This window comes from Mauremys mutica, chromosome 6, assembly GCF_020497125.1.
Source record: "Mauremys mutica isolate MM-2020 ecotype Southern chromosome 6, ASM2049712v1, whole genome shotgun sequence".
In the NCBI taxonomy this organism is placed as follows: Eukaryota; Metazoa; Chordata; order Testudines; family Geoemydidae; genus Mauremys; species Mauremys mutica.
In genome coordinates this window covers 123927875-123946586 of record NC_059077.1, presented here as the reverse complement: position 1 = coordinate 123946586, position 18712 = coordinate 123927875, and the positions used below count along the sequence as shown (strand labels likewise).

General features: G+C 48.0%; 1 protein-coding gene across 1 annotated transcript in view; it reads left to right on the top strand.

Moving 5' to 3' along the window:
* LOC123372271 (phospholipid-transporting ATPase ABCA1) overlaps positions 1-18712 on the top strand; it is a 156097-nt gene that overhangs the window by 17504 nt on the left and 119881 nt on the right. Inside the window, exons 2-3 of the mRNA XM_045020273.1 lie at positions 6322-6465; positions 12620-12713. Of these exons, the coding sequence (XP_044876208.1) occupies positions 6400-6465; positions 12620-12713 (160 nt within the window). The 5' untranslated portion in view covers positions 6322-6399. The remainder of the gene's footprint in view (positions 1-6321; positions 6466-12619; positions 12714-18712) is intronic.

Below are 18712 nucleotides of genomic sequence, written 5' to 3'. Positions count from 1 at the left end.
GGCCCCATGGACTTGTGCTCGTCCAGCTTTCCTAAATAGTCCCGAACTACTTCTTTCTCCACAGAGAGCTGGTCACCTCCTCCCCATACCGTGCTGCAGAGTGCAGCTGTCTGGGAGCTGACCTTGTCTGTGAAGACAGAGGCAAAAAAAGCATTGAGTACACTAGCTTTCTCCATATCCTCTGTCACTAGGTTCCCTCCCTCATTCAGCAAGGGGCCCACACTTTCCTTGACTTTCTTCCTGTTGCTAACATACCTAAAGAAACCCTTCTTGTTACTCCTAACATCTCCGGCTAGCTGCAACTCCAAGTGTGATTTGGCCTTCCTAATTTCACTCCTGCATGCCTGAGCAATACTTTTATACTCCTCCCTGGTCATTTGTCCAATCTTCCACTTCTTGTAAGCTGTTTTTTTGTGTTTAAGACGAGCAAGGATTTCACTGTTAAGCCAAGCTGGTCGCCTGCCATATTTACTTTTCTTCCTACACATCAGGATGGTTTGTTCCTGCAACCTCAATAAGGATTCTTTAAAATACAGCCAGCTTTCCTCGACTCCTTTCCCCGTCATGTTATTCTCCCAGGGGACCTTGCCCATCAGTTCCCTGAGGGAGTTGAAGTCTGCTTTTCTGAAGTCCAGGGTCTCTGTTCTTCTGCTCTCCTTTCTTCCTTGTGTCAGGATCCTGAACTCGACCATCTCATGGTCACTGCCTCCCAGTATAAAGAAATAGGCTGATCGGCCCAATCAGGGTTCTGTTTCTTAATCTGAAACAGTTATGAACTTGTAACCACAGAGAGAACCTTGTTGTGAGTTTGGAGGATCTCACACCTACCAGAGACCACGGTTGAAGTTAGGGTGATCTCCGATAAGCTTTTTAGCATGCATGTAGGATTTTTTTTATAGTTTTTAATAGTTTTTTTTCTCTCTTATGCTTTCATCTTAAGAATAAGTGTGCTTGCTTGTTAGAAAGGGCTGTGTAGTAACTTATAACTGTGGGCCATTATACTGTTCATAGAGTCTGGAGGGAAAGCAAAGTGCAGACACTGGTTTAGGCAGGATAGCTTTCTGCAAATATCATAGTGTAGGCAGGGAGCTGGGCAGCCTGGAAACTGGGGTCTCTACCCAAGAGTAGTGATGAATGAGGAGCTGGGAGCCTTCGGTGTCCTGGGCCGGCCACAGAGGGAGAATACAAGTACAGTTGCCCGGAGCTGTGACATGAACCACTCACTAATGGGGGGGGGGGTGTTTAACACCCACACACCCAGTGGAATGATCTGGGGGATGCTGTGAGAGGGGAGAACTTACACATTTCTCTCTCCTGGCTCCCTCCTTTGGATTTTTTTTGGTGGGTGTGGATGATATTCAGCCAATTGCTGATAGGGTAGACTGCACCCTGTACAGACAAGTGGCCAGAGATCTGTCTTCTCATCCTCACCTTGGCTAGTATCAGAACAGTGGTGTGCACAGCCGAACCCATGGAGCTGTGCATGAGCTTAGGCAGAGTATTCTCTGCCAAATTATTCACATAAAATCTGATATACACTCGTTTCTCTGTGAGGACAGAGAATAACCTCCCCCACCAGAGTTCTGGATTGAGAGTCTTGTCGTGTTTTCCTGTGATCAAATGCAGAGGGGCCTCCTGACCATTGATTTGTTCTTGCTTGTTCTTTAGCAGAGAGCTTAGATTGTATTCAACCCTCCCTTGTATCTACTAACATCACTGGGCTCTGTGCAGAGAATGCTCTGTGCAGAAATAACGCTGCTCCAGATGTGCAATCACAGCCCAGTTCCGTGCTCTAAGTAGCAATCAGTTCTTTTTATTATTTGAATTCTGGTAGCACCTAAAGGCTCTAACTGCAATCAGGACTCTGTTATGCTAGGTGCTGTACAGCCACTTTAGTAAGAGACACGGTGTCTGTCCTGAAGGTCTTACAATCCTAAATAGGCAAGACTGCCAAAGGAAGAATGATTATCCCGATGTCTCATTGAGGGAACTGAAAGAGAAGTGACTTGCCCAAGGACCTACAGGGAGCTTGTGACAGAGCTGGCAGTTGAGCTTGTGTCTCTTGAGTGGGTATGAAAATGAAGGTTATGCAGATACATCACAGAATCTTTTCTGCCGGCCTGTTTCTGTTCATTCTTGCAGGGCCGGCTCCAGAGCCCAGTGGGGCAAGCACCCGCCTGGGGCGGCCCTTTCCCGGGGGGGCGGCAGGCTGGGCCGGTGGACCTGCCGCAGTCATGCCTGCGGGAGGTCCACCGGAGCCCCGGGAGCAGCGGACCTGCCGCAGGCATGACTGCGGAGGGGACGCTCAGCCGGCGGCTCCAGTGGACCTCCCGCAGGCATGACTGCGGACGGTTCGCTGGTCCCACGGCAGCTCAACCGGAGCCGCCGGACCAGCGAACCGCCCGCAGCTGTGGGAGGTCCAGCCGAGCGACCAGCGGACCCTCCGCAGTCATGCCCGCGGGAGGTCCGCTGCTCCCGCGGCTCGGGGGCGCCTCCCGGGCATGACTGCTTGGGGTGGCCAAATTTGTAGAGCCGCCCCTGCATTCTTGCACCTGGGAATAGCTGGATTACTTGCAGTAGTAAGCCCTGTGCATTGTGATGAGTGTATGCAGGACAGTTGTAGACAATAAAGCTCACTCCAGACCTCACCATCTGCCAGAGTTAAGGGACTTCTTGCTGTCTTGTTGGAGAATATGGGATATAGAAAAACAAATTACGCAATAGATTGAAAGGACCAAATTCTCTGTTGGTGTAAATGGGTGGCTATCCATTGACTTCAGTAGAGCGGCCTCAATTTACACCAAGAGAGAATTTAACCTATAGTAGTGAATTCATAGAACATAAGTTTACTTGCATGCCTCCACTCCTGCATTTGGTACTTTTAGGGTTCATGGTATGTACTAATGGCTCACAAAATGTTACTTGAAGAGGAAAGGCATAGAGTCTCTGCTGAAACTGGCTGAACTCTGTTGTTGTAGCATTGCACTTCTCTATTGCAAGTCGGACTGGATTTTTACAGCTGTGCTGAAAACCTATCAAAATAGGTGAGAGTGGAAATGCTCATGGACTTTAAACTCTAGCTGACCTAGTGGTGTCTGCTATAGCAAGGATCTTCCCGCAGGTGGTGTTTTAATTCTCATCCTTGGACAGTTGGAAAAACAAGTGTCTGAAATATCTGAAGGAGGCTTGGGGGGGTGGGGGTCATTTTGTACAGAGATTCTTACCCACTAGGAATTTTCTGGTGCATTAGTAGTGAATTTGGGGAGCTACCTAAATTATGTCACAAAAGAACCACATCTGTCAGCCTCTCAAGTCAGTTAAAATCAGAGCCAGCTTTCGGCATGCACAGAAGTGTTTTGCCCAATCTTTGTTGATGTCTGACAGATACTCCGGATGTCTCTGTATGTAGTCATCAGATTAGTAGTTGTAGATAGCCGAGAGGTGGACATGAACAGGTTTGTACAGTTTGGAATAACACATGCAGCACCCAGTTTATCTGGCAAGTCCTGGCTTTGTCCATCCTATGGATTTTTGTGGCCCAAACTTCCCACTGATCAGTTTCACTCAGCTGAGTGAATCTCTTGTGCCTAATAAAGTCAGTTCTTGCTGTTTTACTTCCAGATTCTAAGCGCTGGGTTCTGGACAGTGTTGCTCTGCACCCATTCCAGGCCTCTGGTTTTCCACTGAAGTGGATTATCCCAACTACCTAGTGATTAGTTCTCAGAAGAAGCATCCCACAAAATACTGCTTGAATTTCCATACTGCCTCTGTTGTAGGACCATGAGTATTGGAGCCAATGAATCTGGGCTAAGCTCAGTTTGTAAACTCTTGTTTACTTAATTACTAGCAAATGAGCTAGTAATTAAGATGGGTGCAAGATCAGGCCCTATGCAAGAAAGGGATGAATCCTTTTTGCTGTGCTTCAGTGGGGATTAGGAAAGGGGGAATCATGGATTCATGGCCCAGGGTTAGTGACTGTGTGGCAAATGCTTGAAAAACAAGTGTGTCCCCATCTAGTCGCTAGGACACTCCACTAGAGTCGTCTTTGCACTGTTAGTGATCACAGAGAGTCCATGTCTGTTGCATTAAGATACCAGTAATGTTCAGATTGCTCACTGAGACTCTGAAAGAAAATGCTTTCAGATGCCCTGTTGCATGAGTGGATAGAGGGGGTGGTAATGTTCCTACTTAGTTTCTTTTCTGGATTATGTTTTGTTACAGCTTGAAATATTTAACATTGATACTTAACAGAGCCGCACTGCAACCTCTCTGTGATCCAGCAGGAAAGTAAGCATGCTGTTGGTGGGAGGTGTTTGAGGGGAGTCCTTGGAGGCCAAAGCTTGTCCTTTGACCTCCTCATCAGAGGCCAGATTTTTTCCTTTGGATGTTCTGCGGAGCCTGTCAGCACCTCGCTTTTAGGATGTCTCTGGTGAATGCCACGAACCAGATGTATGTGCAGCTGGAACATCAGAGGCAGCGTTGTCCAACCACAGGGAATCTAGAGTGAGGCATTCCCTTTGCAGAGAGCACTGAGGCATTTTCTGACTGTGGAGAGGGGCAGCTGTGGATGAAGAACATTTCTAGATCCTGCAGAATCCAATGATGTAAATGGACCTATACTGACTATATACTTGAGGTGATTATGTGATAACATTGATCACTTCATTTAGATCCATGTTGGTTGTTGGTTCTTGTAGGGAGCCTCTTCTCTTGTTCTCCTGCTCATTTGCTAGTGTTAAGCAGCTCTGTTGTCCTACAACAGCGTGGTCATCCTAGGAATTTGATATAATAGCAGTTTGGTTTAATTGGTTTTGGTAGTTACATTATGAAAATGTCACCTTTTCTCATCCAGGTTTTAATCTGAAGGTCACTGATGTGTAACTTTGTGATATTGATGTTTAGTCTTTGACGAGATTAAAAAGAACTGATTGATTGGTCTGGACGTTTGTAGAGTCACAGATTTTTAAAGGCCAAATTATGATAATTTAGTCTGACCTCCTGCATAACACAGGCCAGAGAATTTCATCCAAGTTTTATGTTCATATCTTGTTTATGAATTTTGGGAATGCTTTCACTGCACTTTGCAAGCAGGAATGCAATTTAGAATCACTCTGCCAAGGCACTGGTATGTCAGAAGATTATCAAAAGCATATGTGTGTGTTCTCCATGTAACTAATATCAAGGAGGGGTAGCTATAGCTCAGTGTGTTTTATATAACCGGTTAAAGCTTTTATAACATAGAAAATCCACCCTATTAACTTTTTGTACTATTAATAAATTGACAGCAAAATAAACTAGGAATTGGATTCTGTGTTATCCTGCACCTTGTGTAGTTACTTACACCAGTGCAAAGTGAGTGTGAAATGCTACCAATTGCCTGGGGGGGAGGGATAGCTCAGTGGTTTGCACATTGGCCTGCTAAACCCAGGGTTGCAAGTTCAATCCTTGAGGGAGCCAGTTAGGGATCTGGGGCAAAAATTGGGGATTGGTCCTGCTTTGAGCAGGGGGTTGCACTAACCCTCATGTTCTATGATTTGGGAGCATTTTACGCGCCACACCACTGTGAATGACTATGCAAGATGCAGAGCATTGGTTGATCAGACCTCTATGTTGAAGAAGGTGCATCAGTGGCATCTTAGCAAGCATAGCACTACACCTCCCTAGCAAGGTTGGGAAGAGATGCTTTTCTACTGCCTTCACCCATCAAGCATAGATGCATTTGCTATTGCGTATGCCCTGACATGCCTATTGTGTGCCATACAAACGTGCTCGGCTGACCCATGTTTCCCCCCATTATGGGCACTTCGGCCACTGATCAGTGTGTAGTGCTGCCTTTTGCAAGTGATGCAGCTGCCAGAGACTGGAGCTTTTAAAATAGCAGAACTCCCATCCAAATAGCTGTTTTTTCACCATTATAAAAAAAAAATATGGAGGGGAACACACACAGCCATTTTATGAGATCGCTATAGGGTTTAACCTGAAACAAGAGATTCTCCAAAGCAGCTGTACGTAACTAGAGCTTTGTCTCCTAGTTTTGTTTTTTGCTTTCAGATTTGATGGGCAGGAAGAAGGGGAATTGCCCTCCTGGGGATGGTGGGGTTTTATTTATTTTAGTCTAGAAAGCAATACCATGGGTCAGAGTCCACACTCATTTGCACCCATGGCTGTCTGCAGGGTTGGATGAGGGTAGGATGGAACAATTTGGCAGCAGCCCTGGGTTCAGCAGGGGTGCGTGGGTGCAAGTGAGATGAGAATGTGGTACTTGTTCGTTTGCTTTTTGTTTATAACTTAGTTTTTCCTCTCCTAATTTTTGCTCTCCAGTGAATGTCCAGCCACAGTGTCCCTGCCGTGTGCTGCTGCTGCTGCACAGGGGGAGCTTCCAGGGCTTGCTGAAGGAAGATGGCTTTCTGGACACAGTTGGGGTTGCTGCTATGGAAGAACTTCACGTACAGGAGAAGGCAGACAGTAAGTTTAAGCCATTCTTTTTGTTTGCCTGCCTAAGTTGCAGCCTCATAACCCACCAGACATAGAAGAAAGAGCAAGACACACTGGTTCAGGATGTATCGTGTAAAAATGTCCATATTAATATGATGGTCAGATTTTAGGCTTCTGAAAGGACCCAATCCTGCAAGGTGTTGAAATGACCTTAGTGAGGCTAAGCTAACCTTAGCTTTTTCTGTCTGTCTCAGTGATGCCAAGCGTGCTGATGAAGCCAGGAAATTCTGTGTAGTTGAGATTCTCCCATTTTATGCATTCTGCATCAGGTCCAATCATACAGAGCCTGCTCCTTTAGCCCATAGGTTCTCAACCTGCAGTTTAAAACAGGTGTCCTTCACGTATTGATAGATTGAGGGGGATCCTTCCATGGAAAAGGCTGAGAACACCTGTTCTAGACCTTATGTCAGGGGTGGGCAAACTATGGCTCGGGGGGCCTCATCCGGCCCTTCAGACGTTTTAATCCGGCCCTTGAGCTCCTGCTGGGGAGCAAGGTCGGGGGCTTGTCTGGCTCCACATGGCTCCCAGAAGCAACGGCATGTCCCCGCTCCAACTCCTACATGTAGGGGCAGCCAGGGGGCTCTGCACCTTGGCCTTGCCCCAAGTGCCACCTCTGCAGCTCCCATTGGCCAGGAACCACACCAATGGGAGCTGCAGGGGCAGCGCCTGTGGACGGGGCAGTGTGCAGAGCCGCCTGGCCACACCTCCGCGTAGGAGCCGGAGTGGGGACATGCTGCTGCTGCTGCTTCCAAGAACTGCTTGAGGTAAGTGCCGCCTGCACCCCTGAGCCCCTCCTGCACCCCGACCCTCCCACCCTCTGAACCCCTCAGTCCGAGCCCAGAGCATCCTCCTGCACCCCCAACCCCTCATCCCCAGCCTTACCCCAGAGTCTGCACCTCCAGCTGGAGCCCCCACCCTCCCCACACACCCCAGCCTGGAGCCACCTCCTGCACCCTGGACTCCTCATTTCTGGCTCTGCCCCAGAGCTCGCACCCCTAGCCGGAGCCCTCTCCCCCTCCCGCACCCTAGCCCCCAATTTCTTGAGCGTTCATGACCCACCATACAATTTCCATACCCAGATGTGGCCCTCGGGCCAAAAAGTTTTCCCACCCCTGCCTTATGTGAACTGATTTAAGCAGAACTGCTCATATAAGTAGAGGGCTGCAGCGTGGCCAATAGTGCTATTCTGTCCATTCATCTCTATAGCCCTATTTCTCCTTCTTATGCAAAACATGTACAGATCCAGATCCTCCCTTGGTGTAAATTGACGGAGCTCCATGGATGTCTGTGGAGCTATGCTGGTTTGCACTAGCTGAGGAATTGACCCCTGTATCTCAAGAATTTGTTATGCCCAGGCCTTCCGAGAGTCATGTGTTCTGAACAAAATAGAAGGTGGGGAAAGGAATTTAGTTTTAGTTTTAATCTGTACTGACCATGCAGAATATACTAGTTTACTGGGCAACATGGACATAATTAGACATCTGGGGATACCACCAAAACGTAGTGACCTATATAGAAAATTAGTGAACCGTGTGACTGCCAATGAAAAAGGCCTTCTGGCTCTTCTTTTGGGCTGTGTTCTTGGTTGTCTTAATCCACGTTTTTTGGTACCATCTGGATAGCTTCTGTGCTGTAGTTTTCCTGGCTAGTAGCCCATTGGATGAGAGAGAGTGCTAATATTTTTTTTTAATGAACCGTTAGTTAGCTTATAATGAAGGCCTCAGGCAGAGTAATTTTAGTGCCTTCTCTGGTGCCTGTCCCCAAGGCCTTTATCTTGCTAATGATCCAGCTGTGGGATCTGACTGGCAATACCAAGAGGGGAAGAATATTACATGATAGAAACAAAAATGAGGAAAGGGATCCCCATTACACCATTTTCATGGCTAGCTTGGTAATTCTCTGTTTGTATCTGTGTTAGAGGTTAGTATAAATGAGCATAGGCTCATTGAAGTCATTTCTGATTTACACCAGCCAAAGATCTGACCCAGAAAACAGTTTGTGTGGACACATTAAATATCATTTTTACATCCCACAAGAACTCCTGTAATGAGCCAGCACCCGCCTACGTTTCCTATCACAACTTCGCTTCCAAGTTGGAGTGAGTTTGAGCTGCATTGCAAAAGCTGGGTTCAAAGCTCAGCCTGACGTGTGCAACTCAAGTGTTACTTTTGTGCGGTTGGAAGTTGTCCAGTACAAAGTATCCTGACTGCTCCTAGGGCAGGGGGAAGGAAAGGAAAACCAGGGGCAGGGGTCACAGTTGTGCAAAAACGCACTGTTCTGATTCAACTCCCCTTATTCAGCACCTCCTCCTGCTACTCTATTCCTCTGCAAATAGCTAGCTAGCTAAGGATCAGACCTATACACGCTGCTAGATCTCACTATCTAACTGGCCCCTCACATTGAGTTAGATCCTCTGCTGGTGTAAATCAGAGGAGCTACGTTGTCCAACAATGCTAAAACGCCCACTGATTTCAGTGGGAGCAGAGTTAGACCAATGCTGGGAGTGTGCATGGCAATTATGTCCCTGACTGATTCTGGACTGGAGCTGAGGACGTGTGTTTAGAAGCTTTTTATTGCTATCTGCATTCCACGGGAGTCAACATCATCTAGTAGTTATCGCGGAGTCCTGGGTTCCAGTCTAGACTTCTTGTGTGACCTTGTGCCTCTGTCTTCATGTGTAAAGATGGGGTTATTTACCCACGTTTGTAAAGGGAACTATAGTATTGAATAAAAAGTGATGCATGTAATTAGCAGCAGGGAGACCCACTGAGCTTTAGAAGCCAAAGGAGGAGGATCAGGTTTTTTTAGTTGATTGACGGGGAATGGAATGAAGCCAGCAATCAAAACCATCTTCTAAAATGCCATCCTAAGCATAAGTTTATCTTCTGTGTATGCCTTTATTAAACAAGTATTTCAACAAAGTGGACATTATCCAACCAGTCTGTACCAGGCTCAGCAGGCCAATGTTCCCTCTTATTTTTCCCATGCATGTGCAGAATGAATTTTGTTAAGTGCACCAACATGGAGGTGATGTGTTGCGGTGCTGGGGATGAGAGGTTCGGGGGTGGGGGTGGGGACTCAGGGTTGGGGTGCAGGGGGGTGAGGGCTCTGGCTGGGGGTGTGGGCTCCGGTGGGGCCAGGGATGAGGGGGTTGGGATGCAGGCTGCCCCAGGGCCGGGGCGGGAAAGAGGACTCCCCCCAGCCCTCTCTCCCCACAGCAGCTCGGGGGCTGGGGCGGGGGGGACAGAGGGGAGAGGCACCTCTCCCTGGCTGCAGCCCTGAGCGCCTGTGCAGCCCTTGGTAGGCTGCTGTGCAGCCGTGCAGCTTAGAGGGAACTTGGGTGCAGACCCTCGGCTCCAGCTAAGCTCCATGGCTGCTGTGAAAGAGAAGGACTTCATTATAACATGCTTCAGTGAACTGCAAGTTGGCCAATCAGCATCGATTGGCCCATTTTCAGACCATTAAAAGCCTGGCACATCGCCCACCACGATGTGCAGCATTACCGGCCTAATTCTGTAATTACCACACTTGCTTGTGCAAACGGAGGATCTGTGAGTGACAATGGCAGCTTGATGCAATGGGGACAGGGCTAGGATAGCAGACATCTTGTGCCAGCTGGGGGAGCTCTGTTTGACCCCTGGTCTAGCTCAGGTCTCTCGGTAGTGAGGATTCTGAGTGATTCCTGCTTCCTCCCCCTGGCTTCCGCTCATGTGCGTCGCGTTGCTGCAGGAGTGGAGGGAAGCTGGTTGGTAGCCTTCGTCTCAGCGAGGAGCTTCAGAAAAGCCACCCCCACCACTGTGCCCCAGTCTTCTTCAGCAGCGCGGAGCCCAACCGCAGACGATAATAGGGATCCCTGTGCTCAGTCCTTGGAGGAGAGGATAACCTAGCGCTACCCCTCCTGTTCATTATTGCAATGGAAAGTCTGACCTGTCCAGCAGCAGCAGGAGGACCCAAGAAAAGGAAGCTAGAGGCAACTATGAACTTCCTAGCTCTGTTTCCGGCGATGCCTGAGTGGGACCATAGTGCGGGGTTGTGCAGCAGGAAGCATGTTCCCATTAGCACCTCTGTTTCCCCCTAGCACTCGCTGGCTTGTAAACACCTGTAGCCCGAAAGGAGGTTCTGCCATATTTATAGGGACTGGTGAGATTCTTCTCTGTTTGCTTTGGAAAGGTGGAGCTCCAGGGTTACTACCACGCCCTGTGAACGTCACTTCAGCAGAGCCTGGAGCCAATAAATAGGCACAGTGTGCTTGTGGCAAAGAGTGGTTTGGAAGCAGTGCTGTGAGCCTCAGAGGCAAAGCATCCTAAGAGACATCGATTCCCAACTTCTATTCATTGTAATGGGAACTGGACCTGCAGGGCCAGCCGTGGGAATCTCAGCTGGAATGGCTTCCCTGGCAGGTGCAGATAGCATTTGGGTTAATGCACCATTGCCTTAATGCACAGGGTGAGTTTAGCTGGAGTGATGGTAAATATCCAGAAGTCTTCCCCGCCTCTGCCTGCAGTGTCCTGTATTGAATGGCAGGGGACTAATTTTGGTTGTTCATGATCTAGTATGTGGACACTGAGCAGTATGTGGGGTTATACCTTGCAGTGAGATCCTGACCTTGTCCCCAGGGCTGCCTCTAACTTTTTTTTTTTTTTTTTGCTGCAAGGTTTAAAAAAAAAAAAAAAAAAAAGAGCGCCGTGCTGCCCGAAGGCCCCCCCCCCCCCAACCGAGCGCCGCACCACCCAAGCCCCAGGCCCGCCTCCAAGCTCTGCCCGGCGAAACAAAAACAAACAAAAAAACCCTCCAGCGGTGCCTGGCTGAACCAAAAACAAACAAAAACCAAAACCCGAGCGCCACCCCGCCCCAAGGTGCCGCCTCAAGCACATGCTTGGTCAGCTGGTGCCTGGAGCCAGCCCTGCTTGTCCCACTGACCTGTGCGCATGTGTAAGGACAGAACTGAAATCTTGCTTGAGGGTTTTAAGTGAGGGGTAAGGCCTGAGCCAACAAACAATCTCCATGTTTGCTGTAAAAGTGGGAGACATTTGAAAAATGCAAAAGGAGACCAAGTTCAAATTCGTAGTTTTGATCTTACCTTAGGGCTAGCGTGTGTGGGCAAGCTTTCTGGGCAGCCAAACTTAGCGAGGAAGGAACTAGACAGGGACACAAGACACTCTAGGTTCAATTTCTGGCTCCAGTACAGACATTCTGCATGACCTTGGGTAATTCACTCAATGTCTCTGTACTTCAGTCCCCCATCCAGGTAACACTATAGGGATAATACTCTTCTCCCACCCTTTGTCTGGTCCATGTAGATTGTTGCAAGCTCTTTGCATCAAGAACTGTCTCACTGTGTGTATGTGTAACGCTGACAGACCCAGGTCGTCTTCAGGCGGGATCGAACCTGGGACCTCTGGAGCTTAGTGCATGAGTCTCTGCTGCACGAGCTAAAAGCCAGCTGCCTGTTTAGCTAAGGCTGTAGAGCAGACTCATTTTTTTCTGTCTCTAAGTGGTCTCGGTGCCACTAGATGGGACAGAGCACCACACCCAGGAGGTGTATGGTTACATATGTACAGTGTCTAGCACAATGGGCCCCCAGTCTCCTGGGGGCCTGTAGGGATGAACAAGGTATAAATAATTTGTAGACTGAAAACGACCATCTGGGATCAGGTGTGCCCTAATGTGGTGTGCCATCAGTGGTGTTATTCCAGATACACCCCACTGTAACTAACAGCTGGAACTGAGTCCCTGGTTAGGGCTGCAGTGGGGGGGGGGACTCCACTTCTCAGCTATCCCTAACATAGGAGGCCAAAGTTTCAGCTAGCTGGCTGTGAGATGCATTGAGGGTAAGCATCATTTTTTCACCCATCAGACTGAAGTTAACAAGAATGAAAACCAACCAGAAGTAAGCCCTCTACGGTATGTTTTGCATAGTCGGTGTAAGTGGCACTTTACAACCCCAAAAGGCTCTTGAAATCCATAACCGAGCAGCCCCTGACTCTTTAAGAGCACCTAGGCAGAGAGCCAGTGTGAAGCTTACCATATTTCTACTGACTTATACATGGATTGTATGGTGATCTCAGCTCCCTTAGTATTTTCAATATGAAATCCTAATACTTCTTGTCTCTTTTCTTTCCAGTTTCAGCTGCTGATTGAAGTTGCTTGGCCTCTCTTTATCTTCTTCATACTGATCTCCGTACGCCTTTCATATCCACCCTACGAACAACATGAATGTAAGTAACAAATGAGGCTTCTGTACCAAGGGTGGCTGATTGTTTCATGGCTTGGAGGGAATGCAGTTTGACACACTGTGATCAAATCTTAATCAGAGCTGTTTACCAACACCTTTCCTTCCCCCTCCAACTGCCACCAAAGGGGATCTTGGGGGGTCGTGCCACTTGTGGCCTGTTGCTCCAGCATTGTACCTAGCTGCTGCTTCTCTTGGGCGCATTTGGCATTTATATTATGTCTGCCTAAGCAGGTGCTGTATGAAAACATCTAGCACAGGGATCGGCAACCTTTGGCATGTGGCTCGCCAGGGTACTCCCCCTGGCGGGCCGGGCCGGTTTGTTTACCTGCCGCATCCACAGGTTCAGCCAATTGCAGCTCCCACTGGCCGTGGTTCGCCGCTCCAGGCCAATGGGGGCTGCAGGAAGCAGCAACCAGCACATCCCTCGGTCCGCACGGCTTTCCACAGCCCCCATTGGCCTGGAGCAGCGATCGGCTGAACCTGCAAACACAGCAGGTAAACAAACCGGCCCGGCCCACCAGGGGGCTTTTGCCAAAGGTTGCTGATCCCTGATCTAGCTTGTGGGAATCCTCTGGAAAGCACCTCAGCCTTATTCTCCATCCTTGGTTGGTGAGTCTTCCTTCCTTCAACAAAAATAGACCTAGAAGAGAGCCACATTCAGAGCAGCGTGTGACTGGAGTGGCTTTAAGCAGTCTGGCTCCTGCTACGTGACAGAAAATACTAACCTGGGTTACCAATTGTAATATGGCAGTGCCCTAGCATGACTGACAGCTGGTCTAGCCCAGGTGTTAACCATGTTCCTAAGCAGTATAAAGGCCTGCAGTGTGCTGTAGCACAGATGCTCAGGGGCATGCTGAAAACATGGCTGTCTCCTCGGGCCACAGACTGACCCAGATTGTGTGAGGGCACTGCTGTGCTGTAACTGAGTCCCCCCACACCTGCCCCTCTCTCAAACGGCAGATGTCGGCAGTTGGACTCTGCTGCTCCACAAGGATGTCACTCACTCTGTGTCACTTGGCACCCTGCTGACTGCAGAGGCTGCAGGCGGTTCATACGGAAGAGCTTGCAGGGCTGAGCACTTCCTTGCAAGCTTGCTGACACAAGCAGAACAATCTTCCCCACGAAGTGTTCAGAACACTGTCTGTGCCAGCCTGTTGGGAAAGGGGACAGTGCGACTTCCAGCGAGAGCATGGGAAAGATAACTGGAACGGGTACAAAGAAGGGCCACTAGAATGATCCGAGGAATGGAAAGCCTGTTGTATGAAAGGAGACTTGAGGAGCTCGGTTTGTTTTCCTTAACCAAAAGAAGGTTGAGAGGAGATATGATTGCTCTCTTTAAATATATCAGAGGGATAAATACCAGGGAGGGAGAGGAATTATTTCAGCTCAGTGCTAATGTGGACACGAGGACAAACGGATATAAATTGTCAGTCAGGAAATTTAGGCTTGAAATTAGACGAAGGTTTCTAACCATCAGAGGAGTGCAATTCTGGAACAGCCTACCGAGGGAAACAGTGGGGGCGAAGGACCTCCATGACTTTAAGATTAAGCTAGATAAGTTCATGGAGGGGATGGTATGATAGGATAACGGGTTTAGTCAATAGGTCAATAACATGCCACAATGGTAATTAGTACAAAGGGTCAATGATAGGATATTGTTAGCCTTTTTCCAGAGGGTCTGGCTGGAGAGTCTTGCCCGCATGCTTGGGGTTCAGCTGATCGCCATATTTGGGGTTGGGAAGGAATTTTCCTCCAGGGTAGATTGGCAGTGGCCCTGGAGGTTTTTCGCCTTCCTCCGAAGCATGGGGCAGGGGTCGCTTGCTGGTGGATTATCTGCTACTAGAAGTCTTTAAATCATGATTTGGAGCATTCAACAGCAGAGTCAAGGGAGAGAATTATTTCAGGAGTGGGTGGATCGGCTTATGTGGCCTGCATCTTGCAGGAGGTCAGACTAGATGATCATAATGGTCCCTTCTGATCTTGAATTCTATGATTCTATGAAGACAGTGTGGTCCAGTGGGAAGGGCACAAGATGTGGAATCTGGAAACCTGGGTTCTGTTTCTAGCTCTGCTGCTGTCTTGCCGTGTGATCCTGGGCAAGTCACTTCCCCTCTGCCTCTGTTTGCCCTCCCACCAGCTGGCTGTCTTGTCTAGTTAGATAAGATCTCTAGGGCAGGGGGGCAGTTTTATATGTGACTGTACAGTGACCAGAACAGTGGGCCCTGATCTCAGCCAGGGCTAGGGCTACGGCAATATACATATTAAAGAATATAAAAACACCAGGGACTATGTTAGCTCAGCAGACGGCGATAGAATCAGCTTATTTTAGGGGCATTGCTTCCCATCTGGAATCACACACAGCTTTTTGTCTGGGGAAAACAGGTTTGCATTGACTTTTTAGATCATCTATGGACATAGAGCAGTCCTCTTAGCTTCCTCCTGCCTCTTTAAAAGGCATGCTGTCCTCCCTTTGGTTCCAGTGACCCCTTCGGTCCTCTGGGATGCTCCCTGTTTAGTGAGCCTGATTTGCTGGTCAGCAATGTGCCCGGTATTCTTATGATGATCTCCTCTCGGCAGCAGTCAGCTGTCTGGGGAAGGGATCCTTGTTTCTTTCCTTTACCTGCTTACTCCTAGGTTAGGCCTAATGCCCAAGTTCAGAGAATTTTGCTCTCCACAGAACGCACAGGGGAGTACCAAGTGTTCGGCTTTTAAAATGCAATATAACAATGGATTATTATGAAAGCAGCTTTGCTGCATTAACACAATATTCCCACACGTGTGCCTGCTATACAGAATGCTGCCTGGTAGAGCTTCAAGCCAGCTGGGAATCCCTTCACAGAGAAATACTTTATTCACAATCTGGCTTCCAGCAAAGCTGAAGTGCTGATGTTTGCAGTTTTCCATTATCCAGCAAACTCTGGACATACTCAGCCTTGTGGGTTTTCTTTTTTTGCCTAACTAGCCTTTTGCTGTCTTTAATGCTTGGCAGGCACCGAAAGTTTCCCTGGGTGAAATGTCATGCTTTTGTACTCCTTGAGACATTCCTACGGTCTTTCCTTACAGAGCCTTAGGATGGTGTTAGTGGAGACAACGGCATTAGGGCATCTGAAACTCAGGGAAAGCAGATGGGCTCAGTCAGCCAGAGTCTCAGTTGGTGTAAATCAATGTAGCTCAACTGATGCCCATTTACACCAACTGAAGATCTGGCCCTGTGTGTAGCCTGAAAGCCAGAGGTATTTTCCCTGTTCAGACTTGCACTCAAATTTGCATATACTGCCCTAAATCCTTTCCTTTAACACCTCTGTCAGGAGCTGAATTTTAATCAACTATTGTCTGATATGGAATCCTTCCCTTTTATTTAATAACATTTTATTTTTTGAGGCTTTTAGCAGGAAGTGTAGCGTGGCATCCGACACTTTGAATTAACTCTTTGAGTTAACATCTTTCCTTTCATTTTATAGCTTCCGAGAATAAGTAACTGGATTCTTTCTTTTAAGCCTCTCTAGTGCAGTTCAGTTTCATTGAACATTCACTCATTTGCAAACAGACATGGATGAGTCTTGTAAAGTGGAATGTTGTCTCTTGTGGAATCGGGAGCCCGGCTATAGAGAGAAACCTTGAAATCGGGTCACAGTGAACTCTGTGGCAACTCTGCATATGTCTTTAGAGGAACAGAGTTGTTATCTGCAGTGGTGATCCTGTACGGTGTATGAAATGACTTGCAGGCAGTTACAAATTATAATAGTAACTAGGCAATGTGAAGGCACTTTCAAAGTGTGAGATATTAAATATTTTATTGTGCCGAGCATGGTTAAAAACAAAAATTGTCATTGTCTAATCTTATCTGAAAAGGACAAGAATGTAACCAAGGGTTGAGTCACATATTAGGCTAAGCCTTTGCCATTCAGGATTTTGATAATTTTTAACAGCCTCGACTGGCTGAAGCGCTCTCATCCGATACAGTCAGCAAGATTTGTTTCCCCTTATATAAGTGATCGTTATGATTTCCACCAGTCAAGCCAAACAGACCATTGCAAATGTAGCTCTGTGGTGAGATTGCTGTCTTTATCTTGTGGAAGCTTACTTTTTTTAAAATCTACGTCCTCAGGATTTCAAAACATGTGCTTAGAAAAAATCTGCATTACTTTAAACATTACTGAAAAAGAAGATCAGTGTTTGCAACTATGTCACTGAAGGGGAATGCTGGATTCTGTATGCCACACTTCTAAATGTAGAGGATGCCTGCTTGCTTTGTGTTTTGGTTCACATGCAGAATGCAACAGAGTGAATCACAATCCTCATGGACTTCGCATTGGTTCTTTCTTTGCTAATTTCCTTAATCTGAAATGGAAGTCAGAGCAAAATAAGTGTGAGGAACTGGGGGGGGGGGGGGAGGGAGGAAATAACAGACTCCAATGAGAGACTGTTGAATTGGAATTAATTTGCAAATTGGACACCATTAAATTAGTCTTGAATAAAGACTGGGAGTGGATGGGCCATTACACAAAGTAAAACTATTTCCCCATGCTTATTCCACCCCCCACCCTACAGTTCCTCACATCTTCTTGTTAATTGCTGGAAATGGGCCATTTTGATTACGACTACAAAAAGTTTTTTTCTCTCCTGCTGGTAATAGCTCACCTTAACTGATCACTCTTGTTATAGTGTGTTTGGTAACACCCATTGTTTCATGTTCTGTGTGTGTGTGTGTGTGTGTGTGTGTGTGTGTGTGTGTCAGGGGCGGCTCTAGGAATTTGGCCGCCCCAAGCACGGTGGCACGCCGCAGGGGGCGTGCTGCCGGTCGCCGGTCCCGCGGCTCCGGGGGACCTCTTGCAGATGTGCCTGCGGGAGGGCCGCTGGTCCCGCGGCTCCGGTGGAGCTTCCGCAGGCATGACTGCGGGAGGTCCACCCGAGCCACCTGCCGCCCTCCTGGCAAAATGCTGCCCCAAGCGCACGCTTGGCGCGCTGGGGTCTGGAGCCGGCCCTGGTGTGTGTGGGGGTGTGTGTATATATATGTATCTTCCTACTGTATTTTCCACTGCATGCATCCGATGAAGTGGGCTGTAGCCCACGAAAGCTTATGCTCAAATAAATGTGTTAGTCTCTAAGGTACCACAAGTCCTCCTGTTCTTTTTGTGAAGAGAGTGCCACTTATTTCCCTGCATGGCATGCCTGGAGTGATGGAGGAGGGCAGGGAGGAGTCTTTACCTCAGACATGGCAGAAACAAGGGGTAGGAGGGACCCGGGGCAGCTTGCAAGGTGGAGGGAGCCAGGGCTGACTGGGGAGCCTGAAGAAGTTACTGTGCATCTAGTTCCTACTGTGGGGAAGAGCCCAAGAACCTACTTTTGCCGAGGGGAAGGGAGCAGTTTTACTCTCTCCCCCTGCACAAAGCGCAGACCCTGCTTCTCACCCCTTCTGGCTGCCTGCCTGCAGCAGTGGCTACTATTGTCTAGCCTGCAAAGGAAGCTGCTCTGCTCATCCATGCATCTGAAGGGAGAATTTACCCTGTGAGCTTTTCTTCCCTCTCAGACTGCTCTTTCTGTGTTTAAAGCATCTGCTAGGACATGAGAAACCAGGGATTGGTGAGGAGGGAATTTGGAGAACATTCTAGCTCCAAATTCGGGGCCAGGTCTTTCATTCCTTGTTCACTCCAATCTCCTGTCAATTCAGTGTTGCCAAGTCTCTATTATTTATTTATTTATTTTAAGTGTGTGCCATATTTTTGGTGGGGGTTTTTTCTGGAAGCCCCAGCTCCTGGAATCCTGTGATTAAGTAAGAATTTCCACTTTCAATCAAAAAAAAGTTTCTAGCCCTTATGGGAGAGAAGGTTGAAAACATAACCCAAATGCCCTCAAAAGGCTCACACCTGAAAGCAAAGAAAAGGAGTCCCATATTTATTATTTTTAAAATCTCATAAGTTTGGGGGCTGGACTCCTGACCTCTAAATGCTTGGGGTTGATGTATTGTTGACTTCAATAAGA